Raw genomic sequence first — 15,868 nt, 5'->3', positions numbered from 1 at the left:
TTCCTCGCCACAATTATATCCTGCAGCCAACTGTCCTTATTTGGGCAGAACTCCCACTGAAATCCAAAGATTTAGACCTCAGCTAAAAGATGTGAATGTCTCCTCTTGAGCCAGTCTGTTTAACCAGTTGGCTATATATGTGGGAAATATTTGGGCTGTCTTATTCAATGGATCATAATGGCTCTATTAAGAATTAAAATGATAAAAAAGATGGATTTGTTTATCAGAGATCCTTAGGATGTTAAAAGACAATTTTTAAAAGAATATTAAAATACTATTCTATACATGGTCAGTGAACGTTAATAACCTAACCAATCCATTTCTTTCAAATAAACAAAGCTCTTAATCCAGCTTAACCACCAGCCTGAAAAAGTATTTTAAAATCAAAATCAATTTTTAATTAAAGAACTTTAAGAAAGTAACTATTTAAAGTATAACTTTAACTGGATTTAGAAGGTGGAGCGGAAAAAAGGGTTCCTGCACTGCGACCTTCTAGACTAGTTTTCTCCCTGAAGCAATTTTTAAACGGCTGAGTTATAAACCCCTGGAAAAAAGAAACGGCTTCTATGGAAGGCCAGACACAAGTTCTTGTTACAGCACTGCCTAACGAAGGTAGGTGGTGAGGAAACAGAAACTCAATTGTGAGTTTAATGCCTTCAGGTTTTTCACTCCTAAAAATCAAACTAACCCAGCTGCTACTCTGAAACCAGTTCGAAGTGAGTATGTCAGCTGAGTGGCATGAACTTCCCAACACTCAGTCAGGATTCCAGATCTTGTTTAAAATAGACAAGTCCCAACAAGAATGTTTTTTTCTGTAACGCACACACGCATTATTACAATTAGGCAATTGCTGGATGTGTTCGCTCCAGTGAATAACAAAAGGTATTAAGAGCTGGTTACAATTAGCACCCATCATTATCTAAAAGCTGCAAAGACTCTTTGCCACTTTTACAGATCCAGACTAACACGGCTACCCCTCTGATACATCATTATCTAGGCACTTATGAAAAGAATACATGCAGACAACAATGGGTATGTTTTTCCCATAGTGCCTGTTTGCTAGACTACAACAGTTCCGCAGCAAGGAGAGTTTTGTGAATAACCTAGCCTGAAATAATTTGAAAACACAAACAGAGGCTTCTTTAGTAATTTGCAGGCATTATGGAGGTACGTTGTAAATTTTTTTTTTTTTTTTAAAGAAGTAAGGTAATATATGTTCTGTTCTCATACCAGTTTTTAACTCCATTGATTTCAATGGGATTGCTCCTGATCTATGCTGCTGTTAAGAGAGCAGAATCAGGCCTGATACCTGGATACACATTTTTCTTACACATGGTACAATGGGGTATTAATATAATGGGACACAAATAATTAAATTCTCAAAGGTATCAGTTACAGGATGTTTGCTTCAATCAAGTTTAGCCAACTAATAGCTTATTCGAATGACTTCCACTGACCTCAGTGGAACAGACCCTTAATGTGTTTCTACTTTACTGTGTACTGAGCTCAATATATAACCTACATATTCACCAGTTCAAGGAAAGAAAAATGTTTATACTTTTGGGTGAGACTTTGGATACAGTTTAAAGCCAAGGTGCTATGTTTACTAATCTTTTAAAGTAATATCAACATGTTGAAAAAGCTCTTAGGAGAGATCAAAGGCACATTTAACAACCACAAATTAACATAAATATATGTTGAAATGCTAATGCAGTCTGGCAAAATTTTACTCAATCAGTTGCCCGGGGCAAGTAATTTTGGCTAATAGACAAGTAAATACCATTAGATCTTTTCTTCATCATCATGGTAGGATGAACAAGTGTATTTTGTGTTAGGGCTGGTGACTTTTTATGATAATTTGGAGAGGCTATGCTGAAACAAGTTACAGAGAGACTTGCTCTTAATGCAAAATAAGCTTTTGAAAGATGAGGGACTACTCGCTTTAGAAATACCAGTACTTTAGGATTTGCCACTCACAATTCTTGCAAGTTAATCTTGCAAATTTCCCTCTTATGACATATGACAGAATTTTTGTTGCCTTGCATATGAAGGTGTCTTGTATGCAGTGCTGGATAAAACCTTCTTTTATCTGACTAATTACATTTCTGGTAAACAGATCAGCTATTTTCTTCTCTTTTTTGTGTGGGAATGCCAGCAGCACCAAAACCATGAAAGACACTATATCATGAGGGGACAGGATAGTCTTGTGGCTGAAGCACAGTACTAGATGACAGAGGCCCAGTCTACACCTGACGCTTTACTGGCATAACTATGTCAGTTAGCGGTGTGATTTGTTTTTTTTTTTACTGGAATAGTTATACCGGCATAAGTCCTATTGCAGATGTGCTTATACCAGTATAGTTATTCCACTTCCTTTACTGGAATAGCTATGCCAGAATAAAGCATCGATATAACTACATCCACACTAGTAGGAGTTGTACAGCTTTAACTGTACTGGTATAGTAAATGTAAATGTACTGGTATAATTAAAGCAGTACAACTTTATAGCGTAGACAAGGCCGAGGATTCAGTTTCTACTTCCAGCAATGTCAGAGACTCCTTGCATAACCTTAGGTAAGTGACAACTTCTCTCTGACTCTGTTTCCCCATCTGCTTCCCAGAATCAAGTCTTTCATCCTGTAGGTATGGCTTACTCTCTTTGTTCCTAGGAGATATACATTTACCTTTAGCCATATTAAAACGCATGCTGTTTGCTTTTCCCTTCCACTTCAGGAGAAGACACTGTGTTTTACCATTCACAGTGATACTACTTCCTGCGTCTCTAGCACCTTTCTTCTGGGTCACAATGCATTATAGACATCAAACACCTCTGCAAGGTAGGAAACGATTGGCCCTTTTATGAAGGAGGGAAGCTAAACCACAGAGAAGCAGAGTGATTTCCCAGAGGTCTCACAGTAAATTGGTGGCTGGGCTAGGAATAGAAACCAGACCTCCAGATACCTGGTCCTGTTTTGATACATCACACACCCCTTGTTCTCTATTAGTACTATCCCAGTTGTCCAAAACAGGATCATGTCCCTCAATTTGCATTGAATTGAGAAAGTCCTGTTATTGAAAACCTTAATTACCAGCATTTACTCAGTGTCCATAAGACATTGTGATGGTCAAATCCGTGTCATTTTTATTGCTTCTTGTCCTCAGATATATTTCATTTTTCTCTGTGTCCAAAGTACAAAAGCACTGTATTTGTGGGTACCCCCTTAGTATGCTAAAACCACAAGGTTCAACAAAAGAAAAAGCTGGGAGAATTGTCACTCACCACCTTCTTTGAATATAAAATTATGTGCAGAAGTACTGTGCAAGAATACTGAAATCTGTTGAGTCAGCCTAGGGAACAGCAACCAAAGCTATTTTGCAAGTAGCAAATTCACCTACTATGTTGACTTCACCTCTAAATATGTGTGGAAGTGAAACTGAAGACATCATGGGTGACAATCAGTAGCACACTTGGGCCCCAATCTGTAAAGACTTTCATATGTTCCTAACTTTATGCAAAAAGAAAAGGAGTACTTGTGGCACCTTAGAGACTAACACATTTATTAGAGCATAAGCTTTCGTGAGCTACAGCTCACGATGTAGCTCACAAAAGCTTATGCTCTAATAAAATGTGTTAGTCTCTAAGGTGCCACAAGTACTCCTTTTCTTTTTGCGAATACAGACTAACACAGCTGCTACTCTGAAACCTAACTTTATGCAGTGAGCAGTCCCAGGGATCTAAATGGCACTACTCGCGGTGCAGATGAGCAAGTGTGTAAATCTATGCAGGACTGGGACATTTAGATCTAAATTTCCAAAAGGTGCATAGCATCCACAAGTCCTATTGACTTCAGTACAGCTCTGAGTTCTCAGCACTTCTGTGAATCAGGCTATCAAAGTCCCCCAAAAATGTGTATTATACTTTTTTTAAAGTGTTCTTCAATTAACTTTAGTCAGAGCATAAGTAATATCAATCATGAACTGACCTAACTCAGGATTACAAGTGACAATCTGAAAACTGCATCGTTTGCAATTATCCCAAACTACAAAAAAGCAATGTCTGGCCAATGTTATGAGTTGGTCAGCAGGGGAAACAGAAGTGGAATAAATCCTTTTCTTTTCCCCTTTCCCCCTCTTCTTCTGTTCTGGCAGTGAAGTACACGAACCCCTGCAGTCACTAGCGTACCCCTCTCACAGGAAGCCAACAAGTTTTTGAAAGGAAATACCAGACCTCTCCGTGAGAAACAGGCATTTAACCATGCCCTTGTTTAAAGTTTTAGTGGGCTTTCTGCACAAGGCTGATCTTGCAAAGCCGGCACTTTTCTTCTAGCATTTAGCTCACAGATGCAGTCAATGGGCCAAAAGCCTCATAATTTGCTGACCTAATACAGAGTACACAGTGCCTGTGCCACACAGACAGCAAACAGTCTACACAAAAGGAAACTCACCTACAGTACAACGTGGAGAAAGAGGCAATCGCACTGCAGACCTGCCAAGACTCGTACTTTTAAAAGTATCTCCCTCTTGTCATTAAAGGATATTTTTTGCCACGGGAGTTTCAATGATATAGGTAAAATATATATCTCACTTTCTTTTGGTAATCTCCAAACCCTCACACCCTGACAGAGCTGCAAAAAGAATATGTTTACACCATGCTAAAAGCGGAAAACTTCCAGCCAGAGGGCTAGTAACTGGGAGAGAAGCTTGCCCCCCTTTTATTTGTGATGGGGGAGGCTCCTGTAACAAAGCAATCCAGATGGGGAGGAAGGGGGGGGGGAACAGATCTCATAAATCTGGTCTTTAGCAAGAGCTGATCACTGCAGTAGAGAACTGCCCCCTCCCCCATTCAGCCCCCCAGTACTCACCTCAGTGAAGAAGTTATCCATTGTTAAAGTGGAGAATCCAACTTGAGGAAGTCAGTCTAGCAAAAGGGCTGAGCAGCAAACCATGTGCGGCCAGGGCGATCGCTCCCAGCAAGACTGAGGTATTTCAGTTTTCACACCCCTTCCATCGCTGCCATCACTTTTGCCCCCCCCCCCCTCTTGACTCCTTCCTCTTCCCCCAAAGTCGGCAGCACATTCATTCAGCCCGGCTCCTTTGTCTCGTTCTCTCCCCAGTGTCCTCAGATCCGTGGCAAGTGGCTGCACCAGAAACCTGGGTGGCACATTGCTGCCTTCGCTTGGAGCGGGGGCTGAAATGTCTTTGTAAGAGAGAGAGAGAGAGAGAGAGAGAGAGAGAGAGGATCCGGCCGCCGAGAAGCACGTGTCTGCTCGGCGTAAGTGCCCCAAGCTGTCCTGGGTGTGCAGCGCCTGCACGGACTTGCAGAGAGAGCGAGTCACACACACGCTCCGGCCGCGCGGAGCAACCGCCCGCAGGGCGCTCTCGGGTCACCCGCGGCAGGGTGCCCCGGGATTGGCAGAGTCCCCGCCCCCACAGGAGAGGCGCCGCCAATCCCGGCCCAGCGCCTCTTTGGAATCCCGAGCCGGCCGGCGCGAGCCCTCCTGTGGCGGCGGGCTGAGGCGGCCGCCGCGCGCTCTACCCGGCTCACCTAGGGGCCGCGGGGTGGCCCCCCGCACGCCAAAGAGCCGGCGCGATCGCTGCTGCGGATGTTCACGCGGGGAGAAGGAGCCGCGCGTGGAGCCTCCCGCTGCCCTGCAGTGTCGGTCCCTCAGCCGCGCAGTCTCCTGAAGAGGAGAAGGGAAGGAGGCTTCCGAGGTAACACAGGCATGGGGGAGGAGGAGGGGGGGGGCAGGGCAGGGCAGGGCAGGGGGTCACTTCTTCGCTCTGCAGCGGCGTGATTGCGAAGACCTGATCTCGCTTCATTTCCACCCCCATCGGTGGCTCTCTGCGGCAGCCGCAAACTAAATGAGCCCGTGAGAGACGCGAGAGCCCAGCACGCTGTGTGGAGCCGTGTACAGTAAACGACTGAGGAACACCACTGTTGGTTGGTGCTTATTAATGTGTTTCGGGCCGCCAAAGCCACAGCAGTGAAGCTAGTCTCTGTCCCAAGCAGCTTACTTTGAGCTACTTGGCGCTTGTGTGGAGTCCCATGCACTTTCCCACCTCGTAATGCAATAAAGGAAATTCACTCCTGTCTGGATTTTGTGTTGTTCCTAGCAAAAAGGGTGTTCTTAAATGATAGTTTTTATTTCTCTTTTTTTGCCTCGATGAGCCATAGATGAGGCAAAAATAAAATATATATATTTGGTCTCTTGCCTGTGTTCCTATCAATCAGAAGTTGAATTGCCATGAAAAGACACCTTACTTAAAATCCCACCCTGGGGCATAAAAAAGCCTTTTTAAAATGTAGACACAAATGCAAACAAACACAGACACTGAAGATGCAAAGAGTTGGCCCTGCTTACTCCCCTAGTTCCTAGTGCAAAAGGTTCTGTTTATTTTGAAATGCAAAGCCATGTGAAGCGTTGTCATCAAACAAAGGTACTAGGAGATCACTGTCTACACCTGTTTTAAAAGATATGCATCCTTCAGTCTTTTTGCACACAACAAACTCATTAATGTCTATAGGAATTTTGTACATAGCATCTGCTTTATCAGGACCCATCCTCTGCTCTTACAAAAATATACTGTAGTATTCAGTATTTTAAAGGCATAGTTCTCATTCATACACATCAAAATAGTCTTACTTCCGGGTAGGAGTCCATCATTTTAGAGTATTCTAGGCTTAATTCTCCTGCATTTTATACAGCCATTTTTACATATGTACACAGCGAATGTAGAATGCCACCATTTTGCTTTAGTAACATTTTACACCTGCCTTAGGCTGTCAAATCACTACACAAGGTGAAAGGCCAGGGAGAGTCAGGCCCTCTAAGTATATGGCTAGAAAGGTGTAACCTGCTACATTTATATTTCAGGAAGAACTGCGCTAAAAGAGTTACAACAATCGATAAAGAAAATGTAGTGTTTGGTCCTACATTCCTTTCACACCCAGAACCCCCTGGGCTTCTTTGGGAGTTTTGCGTAGGTGAGTAATACAGGACAGGATCCTTGGAAATCAGCAGCATAATAACACCCAGCAACACCATCCTTTTGAAGGTGTGACAGTCTCAGATGTAAGGTACACAACAAACACTGCTACACAAACTGGAAATAACATGGAATCTTTTCTTCAACACAAATGTATAAAGTTACCTTTCATCTTCTTTGAAGTTTCACATTTTAGGTGTTATAATACATAGAAATAAAAAGTGAAATTCCAGCAGGTGTGACGTAGACAAAAGTAGATTTAGATCTAAAATAAGAGAGGTAAAGCAATGGGAGATACAGCTGAAAGGTAGGATCAGACGTAAAAAAAATCCTACAGTTGAGGTGATGGGGTCATTTACACTAATAGCTGCATACACTGTTTAGTTTACATAATTTGTGTTTGAAAACAGGCTGGGCTTGATCTTCTTCTCCGTTGAAGGTACAGAAGAAAGGATAAACTCTTGATAAGGATGAGAAAAGAGGTACTAATCCCCTTCTAATAGCTACGCTCCCCAGCTCATAAAAGGATGAAGGGAATGGCTGCATTCCTGTAGCACAGAACACAGCACCAGAAGCAATAGTCTTAGGAACACAGAATACAGTAGGGGAAAATGTCTCTGTATTGTATGCTCCCATGAAATACATATTTTCAAATAAAAGAGCCTCTGGCTGCAGTACCATACCGAAAGAGCTGTTTGTTAAAGGGTAGGCAAAAGCACATAGCAGCATGAACAGCAAGACAGACAAAAGACAGTGATCTGGTACAGGCAGTGATCACAGTAGAGAAGGACAGGAAAGAAGAATAATCTGGGATGCAGCAGCCAACCCTATGACATCACCATGTGAATAGCAGTACTGTCTGTCCCTTCTCTACTTCTGTCGCTCAGTGCATTTTTCTCCACTAGCCATTCCAGCTCCTGTGACTACTTCTAAAACTGGCTGTTGCCTGTATGTATTCAAACTTGGGACATAAACAGCAAATCTTTAGAATCTATCCCCAAACAACAACCAGACAACACAGTGATTCAAAAGACCTCAGTCCAGCAATAAGAATTGTCATGATGTCTTTACCTGATTGCTCCCCTTGACCGTTATAACATAAGCCTTTAGAGTCAATAGATACTAATCCCTGTCATATGATAGTGCAAATTACCTTGGAACCTTGATCTAGGTCAGGTGACCAAGGCCGCAAAATAAAGTTCAGCTTCTAGCTAGATGTTTTGAGTCTCTAGATAGTCAAGTTGCAGCTGTAGCCAAGAGTGTATTTTCATCTGTGGTTGGCAAAGAGTAACTTCTTTTTTGCTGTGAATCTCACACACCAGGAACCTTGTTTTTTTCACATCCAGCTTGGAATAAAACAATGCTTTCTACATGAGGCAACATCTGAAAACCGCTCATTCACTTTAGCTAGTGCAGATTGGGGCCCCTGGTTTATTTAGTAATTCTTCTCATGAGGACAACATAATACCTCTGTTCCGTAGTCCAAACTAGCTTCCAACCCATTTCCAGGTACCATCCAAGGTGTTAGTATTAACCTGTAATGTCCAGTAGAATTTGGGGCTTGGCCATCTTAGAGTTTACATTGAGAGGTGATCTCTTCTTCCGACAGGTGAGATCTGCCAAGGTTCCTTAGCTAAAAGCCTCCACCTTTAAAGTGTCTAGGAATTGGTGATAGGGAGTCTGAATTGGCCCCTCAAGTCTGGAATTTTCTCCCCAGCTGGCCCAAATCTGTCCATCCTCAGGTCATGCTGCAAGGCACAAGGTTGTTTACACTTGCTTTTACCTGGAGAAGTAAGGGCTTGTCTACACAGACACATTTCCTGGTACAGGTATAGTAGAGTAATTATTCCACGACGGTTATTCAGTATAAGTCCCCATATGGACACTATTTTGAAATTAAACTGATTTTAGTCCAGAATAATTACTCTTCTTAGAAAGTACAAAAGTTATGCTGGAATAAAGTCACTTTTATTTCAGAATAGAGTCTCTACTCAGAGATTTATACCAAATAACTATAGCTGAATAATGATTCCACCATAGCTATGATGGAAAATATCTTTACATAGACAAGCTCTAATCTGAAGAGTGCTGAGTCAGGCTGGGGATATATTAAATTGTTTAGACTTCTAATTGACTCCTATTTGACGTTGGATCCATGTGCAACTGGTAATTAATTCATGTGCTTGACTTTTATACATCCTTTTACAGACATTTGTTAAATGCAATTTATAATTTTAAAAGCAAAATAATTTAAATTCATAAAGATGAAAAGTTAAGTGAAAGATTTTCATCATTCCAATAAAAGTAGCATATGTATAAACATTTAGTAAATTGCAAGAAACCATTACCATTCAAGTACCATTGACTTCTAGAGCTATGACAGTGTACACCAGCTGAGGATCTGCCACACAGAAAATTAGTACTCTGTTTAACCATGCACGTGTTATGAATATTTGTAAAATATTTGACTTTTCAGAAGTAGTTAGCATGACTGACAGCAAGGATGAACTGAGATAAGTAAAGGGAAGGGACAATGGAACAGAGCTAATATGACAACTGACTTGCATTTTGATAGGGGAGGGCACCTGAATTTTGGAAAGAGTCCTCTTTTTATGTTTATCATCCTGTTTTGGCCCATGAATAAACATGCAAGGTTTTTACTAGAGGGAGAAAGCTAGTAATTACATATTGACTTTGATTGACCCTCAAACTAATGCACGACTGAGGCAGGGTCCTATGGAAAAAATAGTACGTGATCTTGTCATTAAAGACTTTATCATAAAGCAACAACAAGAGGGTCAAATTAATGTTGCATAGGCAACCTTTATTCCGACATTTCTTAATTTTTGAGTGCTTGATTTTGAAACCTTAATTATGTTCTTTTAACAAAGAGTTTTGTGTGTGTGTTTCAAAAAGCAAACTGGAAAACCAGAAATTCCATCATGTGGCGTTCAGTTGACACCCACATGGTTTATCAGCAGGGTTGCAACCTTTAGATCCACTGCACAAACCTCTGCCACTTGCCATTTGAGGTAACATTAACTGATACCAGTAGTAGGTTGTCATCCTCTATGAGAACAAGCACCAGAGGGGGATGAGACACTTCTCCATGGGTTCCACAGTATTTGTTTCAGACTAGCAGCCGTGTTAGTCTGTATTCGCAAAAAGAAAAGGAGTACTTGTGGCACCTTAGAGACTAACAAATTTATTTGAGCATAAGCTTTCGTGAGCTACTGAATGCATCCGATGAAGTGAGCTGTAGCTCATGAAAGCTTATGCTCAAATAAATTTGTTAGTCTCTAAGGTGCCACAAGTACTCCTTTTCTTTTTGACAGTATTCGTTGACAGCAGAGGTATGGTGAAATTCAGGAATCTTGGGTTCCATTCCAGATTGCGGAGGGGAGTGTTCTCAGGTGGTACAGACCCTTATTCTGCCCATTGCCCCACAGGTATCACCACTTCTGCTCTGTCCCCTTCCCACCCTGGCTATTCTTCCCCACCCATTGCTCCCCCCAGCCTCATTCTACTCATCTGGCCAGTACGAGTCTACACTCCCAATCTCGTTGCCTAGCAAGTCCTAGTCTTACCTCTGGAGACTGCCCATCTCAGTCTCCCCACAACTCCCACTCCCAATCTCATTGTCCATTAATTCAGAGTTCCTGCACTCAGCCTCCAAGGTCCTTGTTCCAGATTCTTTGCCCAGTCAGTCCCAGCTCTCCCGCAACATCCTGGTTCCCTGTCAGATCTGTCTCCCTTCCCCTCCTTCTCCAGTCCCACTGGTTCTCAATCCCTCTTTTTGTCCAGCCATTCCAATCCTCCCCACATCTTGACCCCTTATCTGAACCGAGTCTCCCCCCTCACTTATTGATTCTCTGTCCCCCCCACACTTCCCTCCCCTGCCCCCAGTCCCAATCTCTTTACTCAGCTAATCATATTTCACTCCCTCAGCTCCCAGTCTCCTTTTCCAGATAGTTCAAGTCTCCCCACTCCAACATCCAGTCCCAGTTTCCCTCTCTCCCCCACCATGCCAGCCTCTATTCCTAGTTCCTCCTCCCCCAAAGATTTTTCAGAGGCTTATAACTTGGCCAAATCTGGGCAAATTTTAATGAGGATGACAAAAGGCACATCCTCCACACAAACATCCTCTGTCAAATTTCAAGTCCCAGATCCAAAGAATTGGGGCTCTAGAGCTTTTAAAAGACAATGTTGCCAGAATTTAACAAAGGTAAAACAACATGTTTTCCCCTAGTCTTGTTCTCAGAAACAGCTGAGCCATTTTAGCTGAAACTTTCCAGAAGAAAGAAAGAAAGAAATCAGCCTGAGGCAGATACCCTGCATGGGAAATTTCAGACTGAATGCTTTAACTTTGGCAAAGTTTTAAGCGACTTCAAACAGGGTCTCATAATGGTGAGTGTAAGGAAACCTTAATAATAGGCAATGCTACCAGCCCCAACTATAATAAGTGGTTCCATTGTATACTGAGTACGGATTTATAGGACTGGCCTACAAGAATGTAGACTTTTTGCCCAGATGTAGTTTTAAACTTAATTATGGCTATGAGAAGAATGTACGGAGTTTACAGAGTAACAATATGAGTGTCAGTGGAACAAAAACATGTTAAGCCACAGGACTATCCTGAGCGTCCCACAAGTGGCAACTTGCATCCACATAGGACCTCTCTGAAGTAATGGGGGCTTTGCATAGATTCATAGATTTTTAAAGGTGAGGTGGGAGCATTATTCTCATCTGGTCTGACCTCCTGAATAGAATTGCATGAAGGGGAGTATATTGCATGAAGGGGAGTATGGGTTGGGAAGGGTGAAAGGGATCCCTTGCATCTGTAGGGAATGTGATGCACTAATGAGTTTATTAGTTCACCAGCTGGGTAGCACTGAGAAGAAAGCACATAGCATAAAAGGCTGAGCCAGGGTGCAGGAAAGGGGTTCCATATAACTACTGTTATGTTGTACTGTACCTGGAGCATAAACAATAGTAAAAGCTATTTGGTGAAGGTACCCTGGTGAACTGTATGGGCTGCTTAATTCACAAAGAGAGCATAGCTCCCAGGATTTCCAGGAGCTGAACTGAGAGCTGTTCACAAGAGGTCTGTCCAACCAGTGTAGGGTTTGATCCTTGATTATCATCAGTGTAGGACAAAACATTATGGCTACATGTGTAATTTTAGATCTTGGATATTATCTTTTAAAGGGTTTATTTTCACTACAAGTATTTGTCCTGAAATTTGAGATCCAGTTGGGTGATGACTTGCCTTAGAAATGGAAAGGTATTATTCTAATAGGGGTTAGGTAAAACCTTCTTGAAGCTGATGGACGTGATCATGCCCTGCCTTCAGGGCAAATGTAGGAAGTTTCAGGGACCAGGATGTGGGTGATCTGACCTTCTGGGTAGAGCCCAGAACAGGAACCAGGAGACAAGCCAGGGATCAGAGCCGGAAGTAGAAGTCAAGCAGAATTGAACATGACAGGAATGAGACAGTAGCAAGGTAGACCAAGAAGACATCACAGCTGTAGGTATAAGTATTGAGCAGCTAGCCACCTGTCATGGCTGCTGAGGTTAAATGAAGACCTATTGGCTCCTCGCAACCAATTGGGTGGGCCAGCCAATTAGGTGATCCTGCCACAGCCCATTTGGATTCATTAACTGGCCTGAGGCTGAGCAAACTAGCTCTTGACTCATCTGAGAAAACTCAAGCCCCTACTTCCAGACATGAAACAGTAGGAGCTACTCCCAAGTCATAAGCAATGCTGGTGAGAAGCTGAGCTGTGTGTGTAGGTGGGGGAGACTTCACTGGACAAATGTAGCATACTGGGTATAGTTTGGGGGAGGGGGACTCTCTGAGAGCAGAAGTGGCCAGAAAGCCAAAGAGACCATAAGAGGAGCACCTGGAGTGCGATTCTGAGCAAGAGCAAAGGGAAGGATTTTGGGGCAGAGTGCTAGATGGAAAGAGGCTTGGAACTATGAGCAAAAAAACTGCTTCCTGTTTGATTACTTCCAGTTAGGCCACAACGGGGAACAAAATTGTTTTTACTTTTGAGACATGTCTGGAAAGGGTTTTTGTTTCAAGAGTGTTATTGCAGGATCTTCTGTTTAAATGAGCAACTGCCTGCGATTAACATTGTGTTCCTGAATAATTCTTAATTCTGTGACTTGAAAATAACACCCATTAAACTGTGGTTTGCTCTTTATCCCATGAAAAGGCCACACAGACTGCTATATTTACACCTGAAAAATGAAGCCTAAAACAGGAGGGTTGACTCATAATGGCTTTCCATTGCTAGTGAGGATTTGATTGTCGTATCATCAGCAAGTTCACTGCAGAACAATGTAAAGCTTTGAGCAACCCTCCTTTCGCTTACTGGTTTTATATGCTAGGATAGGACCTGAGTTCAATGGATTTTACTCCTGACTTACACCCATGTGAAAGGTGAGTAAGGCTCTTAATCTTAACTAGTAATCGATCAAGTTAATTATTAATGTTTATATCTGAACTCTAGTTCTTAACCACTAGGAGTAATAATTCAAAAATGTGTATAGCTGGTAGAATTTGGTTATATGGTTGTAGCAGTGAGTAATCCCAACCCTCCCTTATTAAGTAAACAAGCTTCTCATAGGAGAGGAGAAAATTTAGGATGAGAGACTCCTTGATTGCTTCACAAACCTCTATATCTTCCTGCCGTGACTAATGCCTCTTCCTTCATTATAACCTCCTTAAGCCCCAGCCCCAGCTCCCCAAACTACCACCTGTTCCGTATAGATAGCTTTAGGATTCTCCTAGGTGGAAAAAGATTTAGAACAACTGCAGATTTTTGGGATAGACAGGTAGCAAACAAACATGCAGAGAGACTTGATGCTTTTCTGTATCTGTTGGGCTGGGTGCTTATAAAGGTCCTGAGATTGGGGGCCCAATTCACATGTGGTGTAAGCAGATACAACTCCATCGGTTGGTGAGTTCAGTTTGCTTACACCCATAGTGCATTTATTCCTGAGAGTCTGGGATCCTATGGAGCTCTAATTAACAGCATTAGGTGCATGTTACCCTGCCAATGATTTTTGTTCTCTTTCTGTTTTTTTTGTTAAGAGTTCCCATGAGAATGAGGATTTGATTGTGGTTCTGGGCATAAGTTTGTAAACAATGTGGGATATATATTGGGATTTACTGTTTACTTAATATGCAACTAAGTAATTTATATTACATGATTTTAAAATCTTTATTCTACAGTTACACAGTGACTTGTACCCAAAAGGATCCTAAATCACTCTTCAGAATATACACTGTCTAACCTAATCTCTTTATCTAAGACCGAAATGCAGTCACCTCTGGATTTAGCAGCAGGCAACACATGTACCAAGAAGCACAATTCCATGATTTCCATTCTCTATCAACTCCATGGCTCCCCATACATTTCAGATTTCAGTTCCCTAAATTCTGTTAGGGCATCCAGGCATTGCCTTCCCATTTTTAAAATTTTGCTATGCTCTACTTAAAAGATCTAGTCTTTTTCTCCACTTCCTCCTAGATTACCTGCCTCTTCTGCTCTTTCACACAGCTTTAACACAGACCAGGAGAAAGAACAGTCTCTGCTCAGTTCCTGTCATCTTTGGATGTCTCGGCCTCATTGACTGTACATGAAAGTGATCACCCAGGGCAAAGTTCTCAAATCTTGTCCAGCAGCCTGTACCAAATTTAAATATTAACCATAGCACCCTGCCCAAAGTGCTAATGGGCATATCGAATAAAGTAAATCTGTAAATTCAAGACCAAGATGGCTTGGAAAAGCACCTTCCAAAAAATGTGATCAATAGTATAAAAATGAAATTTTGATTTTTCATATTTGTATATTTTATTAACAACTTGGTATATTGTCCTCAGACTCCCCACAACAAAGTCTTTGGCAGTGGACTACACATGATACATTTCAGATGCCTGATTAGTTGTGGTCATTTTAAGATCTAACATTCTTGAGTTATTTTGGGAAGTGGCTCCGGTCCTTGTGGTATTTCAGCTTTATAGGTTTGCTTATGTATTGGATTTTGTGTTTGTTTGAATGGCTCTTTAATTAAAACTAGACAAAAGCAAAATTCCTGTCTGCGATTACATTGTAATCCCAGAACAGACACAAGAACAATCAGCCTACTTTTGTCCTTATTTAGAAATAGGAAGGCATTTGTTTTTGAGTAAACAACGATATTACGCATTCCAATTTCAAAACTCTGAGCAAGTCAGGGAAATTCAGGAAATTAGCAAGTATAGTGCTGGTAGTGGCACGAAGTCTGTCTGCACTTGCTCTTTGTCTGTGCAACATTAATGGCAATCAAGAACTAAGTAGAGACTAAATTGGGATGATTAAGAATTTCTGTTCCCAGCTGGTTGGAGAGGTTATGAATATTAAGAAAGCAATTGTTGTAGTTTTTACTGGCTTAGACTGTTCATACACCTTGTGGTCCCTCCAGCACCCACCATTCCCCTAACACCAACACCCAGCAGCACCTATTTTATGCTTCTGCAAAGATTATGGGATTTGAATAGGTTGCAGCAATAAACTGTAGGTGGTATTTTGCGTCTTGGCTGGAAAAGCAGAGGAGAGCAGTTCTGCAGAGAACACCCGTGGGATTTTTGATAGGTAGGAAACATAGTAGCAAAAAGATGGAGATTTCCAAAGGCCAATGGTAGTTAGGCCCCTAATTCCCATTGACTTTCAGTGGGAGTTACAGGACTGCCATTTGTACCTTTGAAAAATCTCCCATATAGACAACTGATGATAGTCTGGATGAGTCAAATCACATACATGTCAAGAATATTGAGACTGTGGGCCAGTTCACAGATGAAGCAGGAAAGCTCTATTGCGTTAGACTGCACTTT

At 42.0% G+C, this 15,868-nt stretch overlaps 1 protein-coding gene and 1 long non-coding RNA gene across 2 annotated transcripts in view; one reads left to right on the top strand and one right to left on the bottom strand.

Moving 5' to 3' along the window:
* Positions 1 to 5,836, bottom strand: part of MYO10 (myosin X) — a 280,919-nt gene extending 275,083 nt beyond the window's left edge. Inside the window, exon 1 of the mRNA XM_038390800.2 lies at positions 4,863 to 5,836. Within this exon, the coding sequence (XP_038246728.1) occupies positions 4,863 to 4,883 (21 nt within the window). The 5' untranslated portion in view covers positions 4,884 to 5,836. The remainder of the gene's footprint in view (positions 1 to 4,862) is intronic.
* A 6,447-nt stretch (positions 5,837 to 12,283) lies between these two features.
* On the top strand, positions 12,284 to 15,225 carry LOC119851552. The gene is made up of 3 exons (XR_005291293.2): positions 12,284 to 12,755; positions 13,206 to 13,432; positions 14,556 to 15,225. It is a non-coding gene; the product is annotated as an uncharacterized LOC119851552 (long non-coding RNA).
* The last annotated feature ends 643 nt before the right edge of the window (positions 15,226 to 15,868 follow it).

Source organism: Dermochelys coriacea, chromosome 2 (genome assembly GCF_009764565.3).
Source record: "Dermochelys coriacea isolate rDerCor1 chromosome 2, rDerCor1.pri.v4, whole genome shotgun sequence".
In the NCBI taxonomy this organism is placed as follows: Eukaryota; Metazoa; Chordata; order Testudines; family Dermochelyidae; genus Dermochelys; species Dermochelys coriacea.
This window is presented reverse-complemented; position numbering and strand designations above follow the sequence as displayed.